At 38.7% G+C, this 15,359-nt stretch overlaps 1 protein-coding gene across 3 annotated transcripts in view; it reads right to left on the bottom strand.

The window, feature by feature from the left end:
* The window catches only part of LOC101164098 (zeta-sarcoglycan), a 59,136-nt gene that overhangs the window by 3,052 nt on the left and 40,725 nt on the right, over positions 1-15,359 (bottom strand). For all 3 annotated transcript variants that reach the window (XM_078936190.1, XM_078936189.1, XM_004079660.5), the window contains 4 exons: positions 12,214-12,301; positions 10,283-10,405; positions 7,500-7,572; positions 318-441 (listed from right to left, as the gene is read on the bottom strand). In XM_078936190.1, the coding sequence (XP_078792316.1) occupies positions 318-441; positions 7,500-7,572; positions 10,283-10,405; positions 12,214-12,301 (408 nt within the window). The remainder of the gene's footprint in view (positions 1-317; positions 442-7,499; positions 7,573-10,282; positions 10,406-12,213; positions 12,302-15,359) is intronic.

Below are 15,359 nucleotides of genomic sequence, written 5' to 3'. Positions count from 1 at the left end.
TGAGTTTACACATTTACACATATGCGCTGATTTGAAACACGTTACAGTAATAAAGTCTCTACGCTTTAAACGTAAACCGACTGATTCTGTAAAAAACAAGACAGTATGAATTCATTTTAAAAAAAAAACATTATGTTGGATGTAAACTTTATATGGATTGTTTGGAATGGAACTACCATCAATATTGTGTTAAAGTGGAAAAAACACTTCACTCACATGTAAAACAGTGTTCTGTCAAACAAATGAATAAAGTTTTTGCGCTGGCCGAAAGTAACTAAAAGCTGTGGGGGAAAAAAAGATGATGTGATCTCCTTCACCTCCCCCTCTGTAGATTCCAGTTGGAGGTCTTTTCTGCTGCTGATTCCGAGAGTCCCCCTGGCAGCGCTCACCTCCACCCCTCTGGGAGCCTCCATGGTTAGGCTTCGCGTTGGAGATTCAAGTCTGGCAACATACAAAAAAATACAAAAAATGGTATAGATGGAAAGCTCGAGCTTTACCAGTCATTCAGCTCAAAAAGCATCTACCGTATTTTCACGACCATAAGGCACACTTAAAAGTCTTACATTTTCTCCAAAATGTAGGGGACGCCCTATGAGGCGATGATGCAAGGCCTGAACACCAGAGCCTTTAAAAGACTTATTCATGTCTCTTTTTATTGTCCATTCATTCAAAAGGATTCATTGCTGCTTGCACTGCACTCACAGAGAAGAGCAGCTCTCCCAGCAGACAAAGCCTTCAATTCCTAGAAAGGTCCAGTGAAAAGCATTAAATTAATCTACCAAAATGCGCTTCTTGGAGTTAACAACACCACAGCCGTCTTCTATTCCGGTGCACGCTCTAGCTCTGAAGTCCAAATCTACTTGAATGCTTTGCTACAGGAGCCAAAACCCACAAAAGACTGGAAATACAAGCAGTTAATCATGATAAATTACTAAATCCTAACCCTGTTGATTGGATTGAGTCAGATTAGATTTCTAATTTGAAAACGTTACCATTTTAGGATACTAAGAAAATGACTAAAAGATTTATTGTGACCTGATTACAAAACGATGAACTCATCAGAAATAAATGGAAAAAAGTTACCTCAGATTTAAATTCAACTTAAGATCAAATCAAATCAAATCAAACTTTATCTAAAAAATAGCGCTTCTCATGCAGCTCGAAGCGCTTTAACATTTAAAACTTAAAACACACAATATTACAGTAAAAACCCAACCCACCCTTCACCCTTCCCACTCAAGAGGGAATCATTTGTATTTTTTTAAAGTTTATATCAATTTATCCAGATAAAATGTAGTCAACTAAATAGACCAATACGCTGTGGAGAAAAAACATATCAACTTGGGTCTTTTCACTGATCCATCACTTAGTGATGGAAGTATCAATATCGAGGTATCGAGGTATCAATTACCATGCATTACCAATTTTGGTATCGAATACTTCACTAAAGTATCGATCACTGCTTAATAAACAGGACAATAAAAGTGCTTGCGTCATTTCTGGGTGAGTTACTCCAGTGTTTTGTGTTGAATCCCCCCCCGCTCACAGCGTATTGAACTGTTCCAACAGTCGCGTGACCAGAATAACGATTTGTTGCGCTTTTTACCCTGTTCGGTGTCCCAGGGAGGATTGTAACACTCGGGTTTTGGCTTCTCAGAGCAGTCATACAGCAAATACAGATGCATAAATGGGACTGCGCAGATACATGGAAGACAAGTCATCCCAAGGAAGGAGGAGCCTTTGGAGAAGAAAAAAAGAAAGGGTATTTCCACCACTGAGTACAGTGGGAAAGAAAATCTCTAAACTATTGATAGGTGTGTTCCAGCAGAAAAGCTGTTTTTTAAGGCAGGCGAGATAGCTGGCCAGAAGCGCAATCCTCCTGATTTTTTCTTAGATTGTGTCTCTCATAGTGGACATGCAACCTAGGATAAAAAATGTCAGACCCCTTCATAATTTATAAATGGGAGAACTAGCAAAATCACAGGGTGTTCAAATACTTATTTGCCTCACTGTAAAGCAAACAACAGCCTTTTCCTTTATTTGAGCGAATGCATAATACTGCTGCAGCTCTGCAAATATTAAGGATTAAGGATTGGTTTGTTGAGGTAAGCAGCTGTTGACCTTATTTTTCAATTGCAGAGGGAGATGACATAGCTATTTTGCTTTGAAATGTCACAATGCCTTATAACTTTCAGATCGTTAGGCTGACTGATGAGGCCATTGCGTACCTGCATGCTTCACTCCCCACCTTGCAGAAATGCTTGTTATTTTAATGATATTTTTGGGTTTCCGGAGCGCAAAAAACTCGGAAATGCAAAAGGCCTCATAATAGATGACTTATGAGGCGCTTGAAGTCCAAAAGGCTATTTATGACACACTCGCCCATTATCTAGAAAAACCTGACCGACCTGCTTTTCAAAGCAACCTTTACATCAACAAAAAGGTCAGCGCATCACGATGCAGTAGCAGGAGCAGAATGCGCTAGTGACCTTAGTGGATGCCACAGCACAGAAAGTTAGTTAAAACAAAGCAGATAGAGTGTGTAGGAGCTGACGACCCACAGCTTCAAGAGTCTCCTAGTACCAAACACAACTTTCAGCAATACTTTTAAGTTTCTAGTCTTAGTAGTTCAGAAAAGTGTGAAAATGATCCTCTAACTTAAATATATGTCTAATTTTAACCCTTTAACACAGGGGTCCCCAAATCCAGGCCTCCAGGGGGGCTTCCTGCTGGTTTTCCAGAGACCCTGCTTTATTTGCTGCTGATTATCGTACCTGGATCAGGTGTGTTTAGCCAATAAGGAACTTCAATGGCAGGTTGGTTGGAAAACATGCATGCTACCGGCCCTTGAGGCCTGGATTTGGGGAGCCCTGATTTAAAACACGAGAGCTTTAAAGATAAGGTCCCATTAGCTGTCACACACCTTGTTGTGGGAAATTTGTTCTCCACATTTGATCCATCCCCTGGGAAAAGTGATGAGCTGCAGACACAGCCACGCTCGGGAACCATTTGGTGGATTAACCCCCCCCCCCAATTCAACCCTTAATGCTGAGTGTTCAGCAGGGAGGCATTGGGTCCCATTTTTAGAGTCTTTGGTATGACTCGTCCTGGATTTGAACTCACGGCTTTGCCGTCACAGGGCGGACACTCTACACAAGGCCACTGGTGTTGACCTTCTTCAACTGATTATGATTATGAGATGAACGTAATTCCAAGGAATTCTATCGGTGAGAAAAGCAGCTTTGCACCAATTCTCAACACTTTAAACCTTTGTCAAATGCTCCCATTTGGAGGGTTGACCATTACGGGTGGGGCAGGGTTTGGGTTATCCATAGGGCCATAGTTTGCCCACCCCCGCTTTAGGTGTTTCATATAGACGCCGAGTTGTTTTTTTCCGAAACAGGGCCAGTTGGAATTACCTTAATTGTGTAAATGGTTGAAAAGTTATTATAGCACGAAAAACATGTGTTGTTCCATGTCGCCATGTCAGTAATTAAAGAGTTAAGGTTGATTGAGAAAAAAGAGGAAAGGTCAAATAAACGTTTTGGTTTCAAACAGAACCTGTGATTCTGGTCGGTACCTTTTTCGGGGACTATTCAGCTTTAAGGCAACAAAAGGCTCAAAGTCTTAAGATGCAAAGCCTCATAAAACACACGGAATGGCATTGCCAGTAGAACTAAAGGCAAATTCCTCTCATCTAAGCCGCTCGTCAATGGTCTGTTTCACTATCAACCTCACAAATTTAACCAGGAACAGATCGTTGCTTGATTCCTCATGTGCACAAAACTGCATTGTAGGAATAATGGTGACCGCCTTTAATAGCTTTATTCATGTTGCACGGGGGAGAAACCCAAGCGGTCGATAGAAAACTGTTTAATAAGTGCTATAAAACGGCATCAACCATTTGGTTTCTTCATTTGGATTCGATCTATAAAAAAAGTGGATCTATTAACCCAAAAATTCTGATTTATTCAAGTCTGAACCCACAGTTTAAAGCTGTTCTTTTCATAATGTTCACAGAAAGTTAAACATAAAACTTTTAAATAAAATAAAAAGAAAAGAAGTAAAATAAGGAAAAAGCTTGGAGACATCTGAACAGGAATTCTAGCTGAGGTTAGCATTTATGAACAAATAGTATCTGTAATTTATTTCTTTTCTGAATCAATCATTTTACAGGAGCCTGACAGCTGTATTAGTGATTCTACACAGCAAGGTCTTCTGGTACAGAAAGATTCATCACACAAGTAACTTCCCTATTAAGATGGATTTGGGACAACTGCATGTGAAATCAGGGCACCATCCTTCAAACAGACGCTATATTAAATGATTATGCAATTGACAGAAGATGTGCATATTTAGGCCTATCATTCTTGACTGTAAGCGCTTCTTATCGCAGGCAGTTAGATGAAGACTCGGCAAAATATTTTTAGTCGGCTCCAGCTGGATTCAGGGACAGAGTTTTGTGGTCAAAGACAAGGACAACATCTTTCTTAATATCCTTAAATATAAAAACACCGTATATGAATGATGCAGGCTCAATTAACACTGTAATTAATGTTATCCCAGTTGATATTAAATTAATTAGAAAATGAACAAAAATGAAATATCTGTAAAAGAAACATGTATGTTATATATAAGCTAAAGTTTAGAAATATATTTTTTTAGGATTTTTAGTCCAAAATGAAAATAGGTGTGCTTTCAGTGAATGAGGTTTTATAGCAGCCTTTATCCCCTAAAGGCTGCTATAAAAACCTATATAAAGAAATTACAAAGAAAAAAAGTTATTTGTCTTTGGTATCAGGTCAAAACAATTCCAAAGAGTTGAGGTTTTGCTTGAGGTCCCTTCCTCCTCAAAGCCTTAGTTACATGGACTTGTGCGGTTCAACCCTGTGGACAGGTGGTTTGGGTTTTGGGGTTGACCAGGCGGTTGTAGGGTCATAGAGTGGAGAGGCAGCCTCTTATGAGGAGCACTTACAAGGTCTACTCACCCTGTAAGCAAAATCAAAGGCGTTCCACAGAGTTCCATCTTAAGACTCTTCTATTTGTTACATTTAGAGCTGACTTGGGTAAAAAAATTCAAGTACAATTTTTTGACTTCTCTGGCGAGATTTAAACAAATCTTTATGTTTAAAAAAAAGGCCAAGTGTCTATTTTTATGTCAATAACCTGAAGTTAGGTTACAATCTATCCAAAATCTGACGGTGAGCCAGTGCCGTGGACTTACTTTGTGGATGTACTTTTTCTGTTTAATTTTTATAACTAGTTAAGATGCAGAGTATATTATTCAGCTGAGAATTCTAGCATGGAGTGAAAAGGCTGACTTTAAATGAACCAGCAGTGGAGGAAAAAATGACCTAATTTCATTGTCTAACAAAAAGTTTGACAAGAGTATTTGTATGACTTTAAATAAGTGAGGTTTGGTGCTTTTATGGTTCAGTTTCCATGATTAATGTGTTTGATTCAGCCATGCCCTGTGTACAGGTTCTGATAGTTTTCTGTTTTTTATCTATCTTTGGTCACATCAGGCTTTAGAGTCAGTCGTCCTCCTGGGTTTTTGTTTCACCTAATTAGTCCTGACTGTATGAAGTGCATGATTTTCGGCAAGTCACTGACAGCGTCTTTGTTTTGTCGTCCTTTTTGTTTCCATTCAAAGCAAGTTTGTCAGGGTTTACTTTTACTTCTTTGGAGTTTTTTTTTTTAAGTCGTTTAGCTTCACAAACAAGTTGTTTTTTTCCAACTGGGTTCTAAAACCATCAACTCTGATAGATTTAATGGACCATCCATATGTATAGTTCGAGACAATACATTTAGAAAGGTTGAGCAACACTCCTTTCAGAAAAAATAGCCTCTTTATATTATTTTTCTCTGTAAAGCAAAGTACTTTCAGTCCAATCTGTAGCCCATTTCTTTCTATCAGCTGAATGGCTATAAATAAATGTCAGTCCCTAATACATTTGAATGAATTTCAGCATCTTTAGTCAAAGCCTAATTTAGTTTCCGATACAAATGCATGAAAAAATAAAACCTGATGTTTCTGTTGTTTTATAAACAGAGCAATTAAACGAAAAAAAAACTCCAAGATTCAACAATCAATATCTCTTTTATCAAATGTCCTTTTTTTTTTAGAAAAAAAGTTGTATTTTTTTTCCTTAAAAATATTACATCCGGTAATAAGGAAACGATGCTTTAGTTAATTTATAAGTAAATGAATACTTTTGGTATGATGTGCCTCTAAACAGGAAAATAATGTGTATGCAGTCTATATTCTTTTTTTTTTTTTTTTTTTAACTTGTCCTGTCCAACAGCTGGGCAGGCAGATGAGAGCTGAGGGCCTCTTGTGTTGGACATATTTTACTTTAACAATAGGAGTTATTAATCTTCAGACAAACCAGAGGTATGACTGAATAAACCCCTTTTGTAATTGAGGCCAAACTTTATTAATTTCAACCATGTTTGAAAATTTTGGGTGTTGGACCGGACGGAAAAGGAAAGAAGGGAAGAAAAAGGGCGGGGCCTGTCCACACACACACTCGAATGTTATCAACACACCTGTTAGCTGCAAAAATGTCGACATGGACACAAAACAGATAGTGTTCACACGCATACTTATGCCTTAAAACCAACTAGTGTGAAATATTTCAGTCATTCAATCATGCAAACTGTTAGTGCAAAGGTGAGCTAACACTCTATTCAAGCTAACTTGAATAATTAACTGTTCTTTATTAGTTTGTTTGTTTATTCTTTTTTTGGGGGGGGTTTAAAGGGTAAATATTACATGAAATTATAAGCTAATAATTATAAGGATGCCGAAAAAAGGTTTTTTATTTAATGTTTGCTTTCCTAACTGCAGACGAACATCTAAGCATTTGTAAAAATTAGCGAATGAATATTTTTGGAATGATGTGCGTCTAAAAACATAAAGAGTATTAAAGAGAATTTAGCTCCATTTTACTTCTTTTTACTGTCTCTTCGTTTTTATGGTGCTCATTACCATTTCCACCACACTGCAGATGGTCACCCCTGAGCTGAGCCTTGAGTCCAGAACGTGTATGTGTGGGAGAAAAAGTAGGGGTTGCTTGAAAGTGAATTCATCAGTATTCCTCTCACTCTGGAGGAATTAGCTGCCAGAACACTACTTTTTCTGCCAGCTTTGATCCCAGCCCTCTCCTCAGGACCACGAGACTGGACAACAAACCACACTCCTTATAGCTTGTTAATGGAGCGTCCAGGGGCCCAGAGCCTTGGGCAGACTTCAGTGGCGATCACAAGCACATAGTAGTCGAAGAGTACAGTAGATACACTCACCAAGCTTTCTACGTGTTTTAAAAAGTTACTTGATGCTATTTCGTACGTTGGTGGTTTAACCGTGGGGATAAAAACACGTTGCAGATGCTTGAGGTAATACTAGAGAGTAAAGATAAGTTAAGGTACTTATTCAACCAGATGGACATGCACCATGAAGCTTTAATAAGGTTCTGGGAAGTGAATGGAGAACTTACCTGAGGTCCTCAGAAGTCCTCGCTTGGATCAATGGAGTTTCAACTGAGTGTTCAAAAACAGCACCTTCTGCGCCTGTTCACAACAGACACATTTAAGTACAAATGAAACTAAAAAGGAAAAACATATGTATTTATATTTAAAGTCTTAAGGCCGTGTCAAACAGCCACTATGTATTGCGGGATGAAAACTGAAAATTGGACTGTATTGGCTGCAAATGAAAATTCGTCATATATTAATATACGTGAGAAAAATTACAAAAGAATTTCACAGATGTATCACCAATGAACCACATTAAAACTGTGAAAGAAGAACAAATGACCCACACAAAGAACACGTAAATCAGGGTGAAAGTCAAATCTGGGCCAAACTTTGTGTGCCAATTACAAATTTTTCACGTGTTTTGTGTGCCGTATACGCGATTTAAAAGTTATACATTGATAGTACATGCATGAAAAGTCTTTTAGACATACATAGATATTAATGGAATGGTCGTGGAAAGCCACAAATTTGTATCTCTTACAATTTGTGTCTCTTTACATATTAATTGCGTATAAACTGGGTAAAATATGCATAAACTGTGCATCTCTCAACCGAGCAAACATTTTGAGCAGCTTAAAACCGAATTCACGTAAAGACTCGTCAGCCGAAACCCTTGACGGACATCAGCGCACATCGCCGAATGACGAACGCAATAAACACTTAAGAATTACGTATATCTCGTGTGTATCACCAAAGACTGAAATGTCATAAGGAAATGCGCAAAATGTACATAGTGGCTGTGTGACACGGCCTTTAGTCACATACACCTATACAGGGATTGACCCGTACCGGTACTGTTGGTTTTTGGGTTGTCCGGTCCCATGAAGGGTTGTAAAGAGGAGCGGCCACATCTTAAGGGGAGTGCAGGTGTGTCTTGCAGGAACTTACTACTGTTTTGCATGTGGTAAGTGTATCGTAAAGTATTTGTAAGGTGTATATATATATATATATATATATATATATATATATATATATATATATATATATATATATATATATATTTATATACTGTATGTATATATGTAAGTTGCACACACTTACATATGGGTGATGCTACTGTACGGTGCCACTACACCATACTAGTCGTTAGCAAGGTGCGAATACTGGCTAGCGAATACCACAGGGTGTGAATGTGATACTTAAATGCTCATAGGATGTGCTTATCACTCGAACAGCACTCACTAACGAGCTCTTTGCTCAGTCCAAAGGATTTGGTGGGGTTAAAAACATGAAAAATCCCTACAACGTCTCACCTACTTCCCCTTTACTTATCCTCACTTATACCATGGTCCGGGTGAATACTCGATTCTGATTGGCTGCTGGGTGTGCATTAAACCCTGATAACCGCACGGTGAAAAAAGAAGTTCCGGTCGCCTAGCTTAAATGTTTTGTATCACTGCGCTGGTTTCTTTAAAACAACCTTTTGCTTCATCATTTGGACAAAAACAAGCAGTAAGAGGAGAACTTTCTCTCTGAACTGATGCTTTATTCAACCAATCGGAAAGATCAGCAAATATATATCGCCAAATCTTGACTGCTGCGGTGGTGCGGCGCGACGCGGACTATTTGTTACGTGATGACAAATAGTCCGCTTTTGTGAGAAAAGCAATCCAAATCGGAAAAAAAACAAGAATTAAGGACTAAAAACTGATTAATATGTATTGCTTTTGTAAGTGACCATGGTATAAGCGGGTTAATGGCCTTCGAAGTGTGCGTTATTACTTTTTAACGCACTTCGCGTCGGACGGTTCAGGCTACCACGGCGTGTGTTAAAAAGTAATAACGCACACTTTGTCGGCCATTAACCCTTACATTTTGTATAAGTGTTAGCTACAACCAGTCGCAGCATGCCCATACAAAAAAGAAAATTTTTGCTCTATGTCCCTAATATTTTCTGCGGCTTACCTGTGTGCCTCTTACAGGTTTGCCCATTTTTTGCCCACAAACAGCACATATTCATCTATATGGCTATTCATCCGTTGTGACTAAGGCCTAAGGATTTTACTCTTATACAGGATCCCATTCACAAAGTGTCTCTGTGTTCTTTATTTTAGACTCATAACCAAACAAACAAGCACAAAAGTGATTTTATGTTATGTTATCTACAAAAACAGAGTGTATTCATTCTAACTGTTACAGCAGTTAAAGCCAAAATTGATTTAAGCACCTCAAACTGAACCCAAAGGTAAAGCACATTAGTGGAAGAGTAATACGGGTTTGTACTAAACACAAAAAGGCTGGAATTCACAAAGTGAAGAATAAAATAGATGTGTTATTGTTCTGAAAGTACCAGAGTTTAAAAGAATGTAGTCAATAGAAAGAGAAAAATCTGCTGTTCAGCTTTGGCAGAGACGATGTGGTACATTTATCATGTTTTAATTTTCACTATAACTATGTGGCATTATTTCAAAAGATAACAAATTGGATTTTAATTTCTAGAAAATATAATGTCACAGAGAAATATTAAAAAACTATCAAACACAACTGTAAGTAATTGTTTTTTTATTCATTCTTTTCATAGTTCCTTTAACATTATATCTAATTTAAAATAAGACTTGATTTTTTGTAGGGAATAAAATGACTCCAATGAAATTTCCATACAAAATTATATAAAATAGAGAGAAAAAAAATCAGTTTCCTCAAACGCAATAGCTGGCTTAGTTATCACCAAAGAAAACCTCACCATAGATCAATGTTTGCACATTTCATTCAAAATCCCCCTGTAAGCCTGCAACACCTTTACCTGTGACTGTAAGCCTGTCCGTCAACATTGCCACTTCCTCTTCATCTGCAGTAAACAGCAGTCTTCCTCCATCTCCATCTCGCACTTCCAGCCTCTGACACTGGACCTCCACAGCTTCGGGTCCTACAAGAAGACAGTTTGACACAGCGGCAGGCACGAAACCCTTCTGTACTTTAGAAAATATTAAAAGGCAGTTTTAGAAAAATGTGTTAGTTTGAAGTCCTTGACATCTCAGAAGAAGGTTTCATTTACTTTTAAATTTAAAATTAGCTGAACTACAGTGAATAAATGAAAAATTGAGATATTTTGACAAACCACATAAATAAATGATCTATCTCAGCAGTTAGAAATGTTTTATTACTTTCCTTGCTGCAAAATTGTTTTTAATGACAAGAAGAAAATGTTTTTTCCTCTTTTTATTATTTTGATTTTGAAGTTTAATTGCTAAGAAATGTAATGACTGTGTCGACTGAATTCATTCTTCCGACAAATATCCTTTTTTTTTTTTTTTAAACTAAAGCAGGTGCTGGTTTTTCTCCAGAATGGCAGAGCGTGACCAAAAAGTGTCATATCACCGGCCCCATCAAATTAGCCTCAACTGTCCAGGAGCAGATCAATAGCGGTTAATGTTGTTGATAAGCGGGTCGCTTGCTCTCCGGTGATCATTAATCATGTGAATGACTTGTAATTTGAGCTCGCTGGTGGGTAATCCTGATGATGAGAGCAGTCTATTGTCCTGTCAATCAGCAGAAAGGAGGAAGATGTCTGGAAGGAACTGTGGAGTGGAAGCATAAAAGATCCCCTAGAGTTGAATCAAACATTATGAACAGACACCTGTAAGGCCAACCACTGTTGCTCGTGGCTTTACCATGTCTGTGATCCTTTAATATGTTATGGTTCACATTTTGTAGTCTCACGGCTTCACACATTTCTTTCAGTACAATTTTTCACCCCCCCCCCCCCTTTTTTTTTTGTTAAGGGAGTTGTGTTCTGCATCCTGGTGTCTGTAGACCACTGTCAATCAATCTCCTCCGTGGCTCCTGTACAGAACGCATTTATTTTGCCACATTTGCATGAATTTTCTATAAATATCAGATCTTTGCTTTTATTCCACAACACTGGACTTTTTTTCTATGAAGGTTTCAACTTTGAGAGTTAAAACAAGAGGGGAAAAGTGTGACAATGTTCATGTCTGTCTAAGAAACGTGTGTGGAGTTTTACAGCCTTAAAAAACATCTTTAATAAAATAAAAAAGATGCTTACTCCGCCGACTTCACCAATCGCAGATCCTACATTTAGCGAGGCAACACGTTGAAAGAACTGGACTGACTGAGTGTGACATCACCCATAGAAAAGGACTCACAACCTACTCTGACGAAATGAAATCAATTCAATTGCTACTTTACAATATGGATTGGAGCCAGGCATTGTCAGTAAGTATTAATTGGTCTTGGTCAATGTTTCTACGGCAACCGCTTTCGCCAACAAGGAGTGAGCTTGTTGGAATGCCACCCTCCTACTATGTGAAAGCGGGCTTCACAAAATCTGTCAATCAAATAATTTAAATGTTGGACATGAGCAACGGCAGGCTCCGCCTATGTTTATTGAGGCATCTGATTGGTCAGTTTATACCTTGAATAACTTGCCCTATAGAAAAAATATCATGAAAAGGATTTGCAAGAAAGTGTCACATAGAGGTCTCAGACTTTTATTTTTGTGTTGTGTTTTTGACAAATAGAATGAGTAATAGCTGTTTATTTCTCAATCGAGAAGTACTTCCCATTTGAGACGTGAGTGGGGGGGGGGGTTACTCAGTCCAGTTCTCATACACAGTTAATGAGCTTTAAACAAGCATAACGTGTCTTTGACAGCAGGCCGGCCAAGTTCACTGTTTCTGTAGGAGTGTAGAATAATAATTACTGGAAACTCACCCACTGTGAGTTGACCAGTCAGCTGCCCCTCCTTGTTTCTGGCATTCAGAGTAACGTTCTTGTCTGATCGTAAAAGCAACCAGCTGTCCTAGGGAAAAAGAATAATAATTTAAAAAAACAAAGTCTACAGAGGGAATAAAAGGAGATATTGATTAGGTGACAAAAACCACATCCACGTTTTCTCTTTTTCATTGTTAAAGACGGAAAGTTATGTCAAAAAAACTCATGACTTTCAGTTATTATGAACCTTCATATCCTTAATAGCATTATTAAGACAAAATAACTGCTTTGTATTGCCATAAAAGGTGCAGTAAATGTCAGTTTTTAAGTGAGGTTTGGAGGACAATTAAAAACTAATTGGTCCTAAAATATACATATTTATTAGTATTTTACACAAGTATGAGAAAAGAAATTCACTGATTGGTTTAGAGTGTTTTTAAATAAGAATAAGCTTGTGGGCAGCTTAATGTGTGCGTTTTAGTGACATGAGTGGGTGTAAGAGTTTTTTTTGCACTTCAGACATGCTCTCTTTTCTCCCAGCTTTGAACAATACAAGTGAACGATGATGAGACATTTATATAAGTAGCTGTGCTGCCTGCAGATCAGACTCTGCGTATACTTGATACCAGTGTTTCTCCACAGCTATAGCCCAAACAAAACAAAGCAAAAACTCATTTAGATTGGAAAAAAACATTATATTATTGCTTTCTTTTTAAAATGGCATTTGCCAGATGTCTCCAAAAAAAAAAGGTAAACCACCACAAAACGTCCAAAAAGTCTTTGAGTCAAATATGACCAAACAAACAACCATTTGCATGTTCTCCCAGCGCATGCCCGGGTTTTCTCTGGGGACTCCAGCTTCCTCCCATCGCCCCAAAACATACTTCATAGTCATTGTTTACTCTAAATTGTCTCTAGATGTGAATGTGAGTGTGCATGGGTTTGTGATTGTGATCCTGTGACAGACTGGCGACCTGTCCAGGAAGTCCCCTGCTTTCACCCACGAGTGGCCGGGATAGGCTCCGGCAGCCCCATGACCCCGAAAGGGACAAAGCAGATCTAGAAGACGAACGACCAAACAACGGATGACTCCTTTCTATAAAATGTAGTTCATGTGATCAAAAAAAATGTCAGCACTAAAATCCTAAACTTGGTGGTAACCCTTTTCCATGGTTGTTGGTGTTGGCGGCAACAGGAAATAACACGCTCTTCAAACTACCTGTTTACGCAATTAACATAATTTCAATGAATCCTTAAGTGGGGAAATAAAGCTTTGCTCTGATAAGCAACCCTTTAAGCTGCGTTACGGCCACTTTCAATGAAAAGTCTATGTAAACTGACGTCAACCCGAATTTCAGGTTTGGTAGTGATGTGTAGGTCGCGTAAGTACCAACCGTTGTACACATGATCACGAAGCTGAAATTAATAATTGCACTTTTTATGCCCGGACGGGTTTTTATAGCACTGAGTCTTTCACATCCCGGAATAGAGCTGTTAAAGAAAAAGCCTTCAGCAAGATTAGTGAGGTTTGCACCACAACAACATTTTACATTAAGCCTCATCCCACTGTAGGTGGTGGACAAGTGCTAGTAAACAGTAAAAAAACAAAAACAAAAGAAGAACGCCCCTCCATTCCGCTCCCTGTGTGTCCAGTGTGAAGACCACCATCTGAATGCGCATTCTAAGTGCCACATGCACCCGGTGTGAACGCAACCACACGGTAGTAGTGTGTTTGCACAATTAACACAAAGCAACCAGTTAGTTTGCGTTAACTGCGTAAACTGTTTTATAGTTACGGTAGTTTAAAGACCGTCAAGATTGGCGCAAACACTTTGTAGGAGGGTCTGAGGGCTTGTTTGGCAGCATTTATCTTCATCTATTTAAAGTACATGTCAACATACAGTCAATACTTTACCCAATGTGGAAATAATAACAATATAGACTCAAAGACTGATATTTCTCTGATTGGACTAAGTGGATAGTGCTGCAGGCTAATGACCACAGATCCTCAACAACAAACGTGACAGCATGGCAAGGACCCAATAAGTCCAGTAGTGAGGGCAGATTAGATACCCCCTGAGAGGCTCAAAAGGCTCAAGTGATTTCACTGTTTTACACTAGACCACGAGTAGTGCTTGTCTACTCAAGACCAATGACCAAGTCTGGCTTTAAGATTCTTACTATATTTTGCACCGTATCAACCACTGGTTGTCTACTGTAGACGCAAGAGACAACCAGTTGGGTTGTAAACCTGACAAGTTTACGGATTAAAACCAATAAAGCGGTCAGGTTTTCTTGCTAGGCTGCAGGTTTGTCCTTTTTCATTTAAAAAAAACGTCATTTTGTGTTTTTGTGGTAGCTGAATAGGTACCAGACCCCAGACCTTTATCTTCTACAGCAGCGGTCCCCAACCCCCGGGCTGCAGACTGGTCCCAGTCCGTGGGTCATTTGGTACCGGGCAGCACAGAAAGAATAAATAACTTACATGACTTCTGTTTTATTTATTCCGGAATCTGAAAGAGGTTTTATTTTGAAAAATTGCCAGATTCTCTGTTCCATCCGTCTATGTCACTCTTGACTCTGGCCAAGGCGCTCTTTCGGTCACGTGATAGGATCCCAATAAAATAAAACCCAGGAACTAGCAAAATGAGTAAAAACAAACGTCTTTGGAAAGTTTCTTTGCCAAGGGGAAAAAGCCCAGCCAGGAGACAGAAGAGGAGCCTTCAACTTCCAAAAAAAATAAAGCTACATTTAATAGACAGTACTTCTTTTTGCACCATGAGTGTGGGAAGGGGAGAGGATGACACCTGTACAATGATGTACAATGACATGAATGTCAAAATAAAAGCTCAGAGCTTGCCTTGTCGCGTCTCTGTTCCCCTTCATCATAACGTTGCTACAATAATCATCCGCCACATCCTAAAGACCAGTCCATGAAAACTTTGTGTGAAATCATACCGCTCAGTGGCGCTAAAAAGGTCGGGGACCACTGTTCTACGGTGAAGAAAAAGCCATCAATGAATCCCAGCTCACCTATCTCTACAATGAATCTGCATTGGACAAAAAATGAACTATAACTCCATCTATGCCTCCTTCACTGCTCAGCTTTTAGAGAAAACATCAAATGGTAAAAAAGAAACACATGT

This window comes from Oryzias latipes, chromosome 18, assembly GCF_053564925.1.
Source record: "Oryzias latipes strain Hd-rR chromosome 18, Olatipes_Hd-rR_3.1".
In the NCBI taxonomy this organism is placed as follows: domain Eukaryota; kingdom Metazoa; phylum Chordata; class Actinopteri; order Beloniformes; family Adrianichthyidae; genus Oryzias; species Oryzias latipes.
The sequence above is the reverse complement of the archived record's forward strand: the minus strand, read 5'-3'. Positions and strand labels throughout refer to the sequence as shown.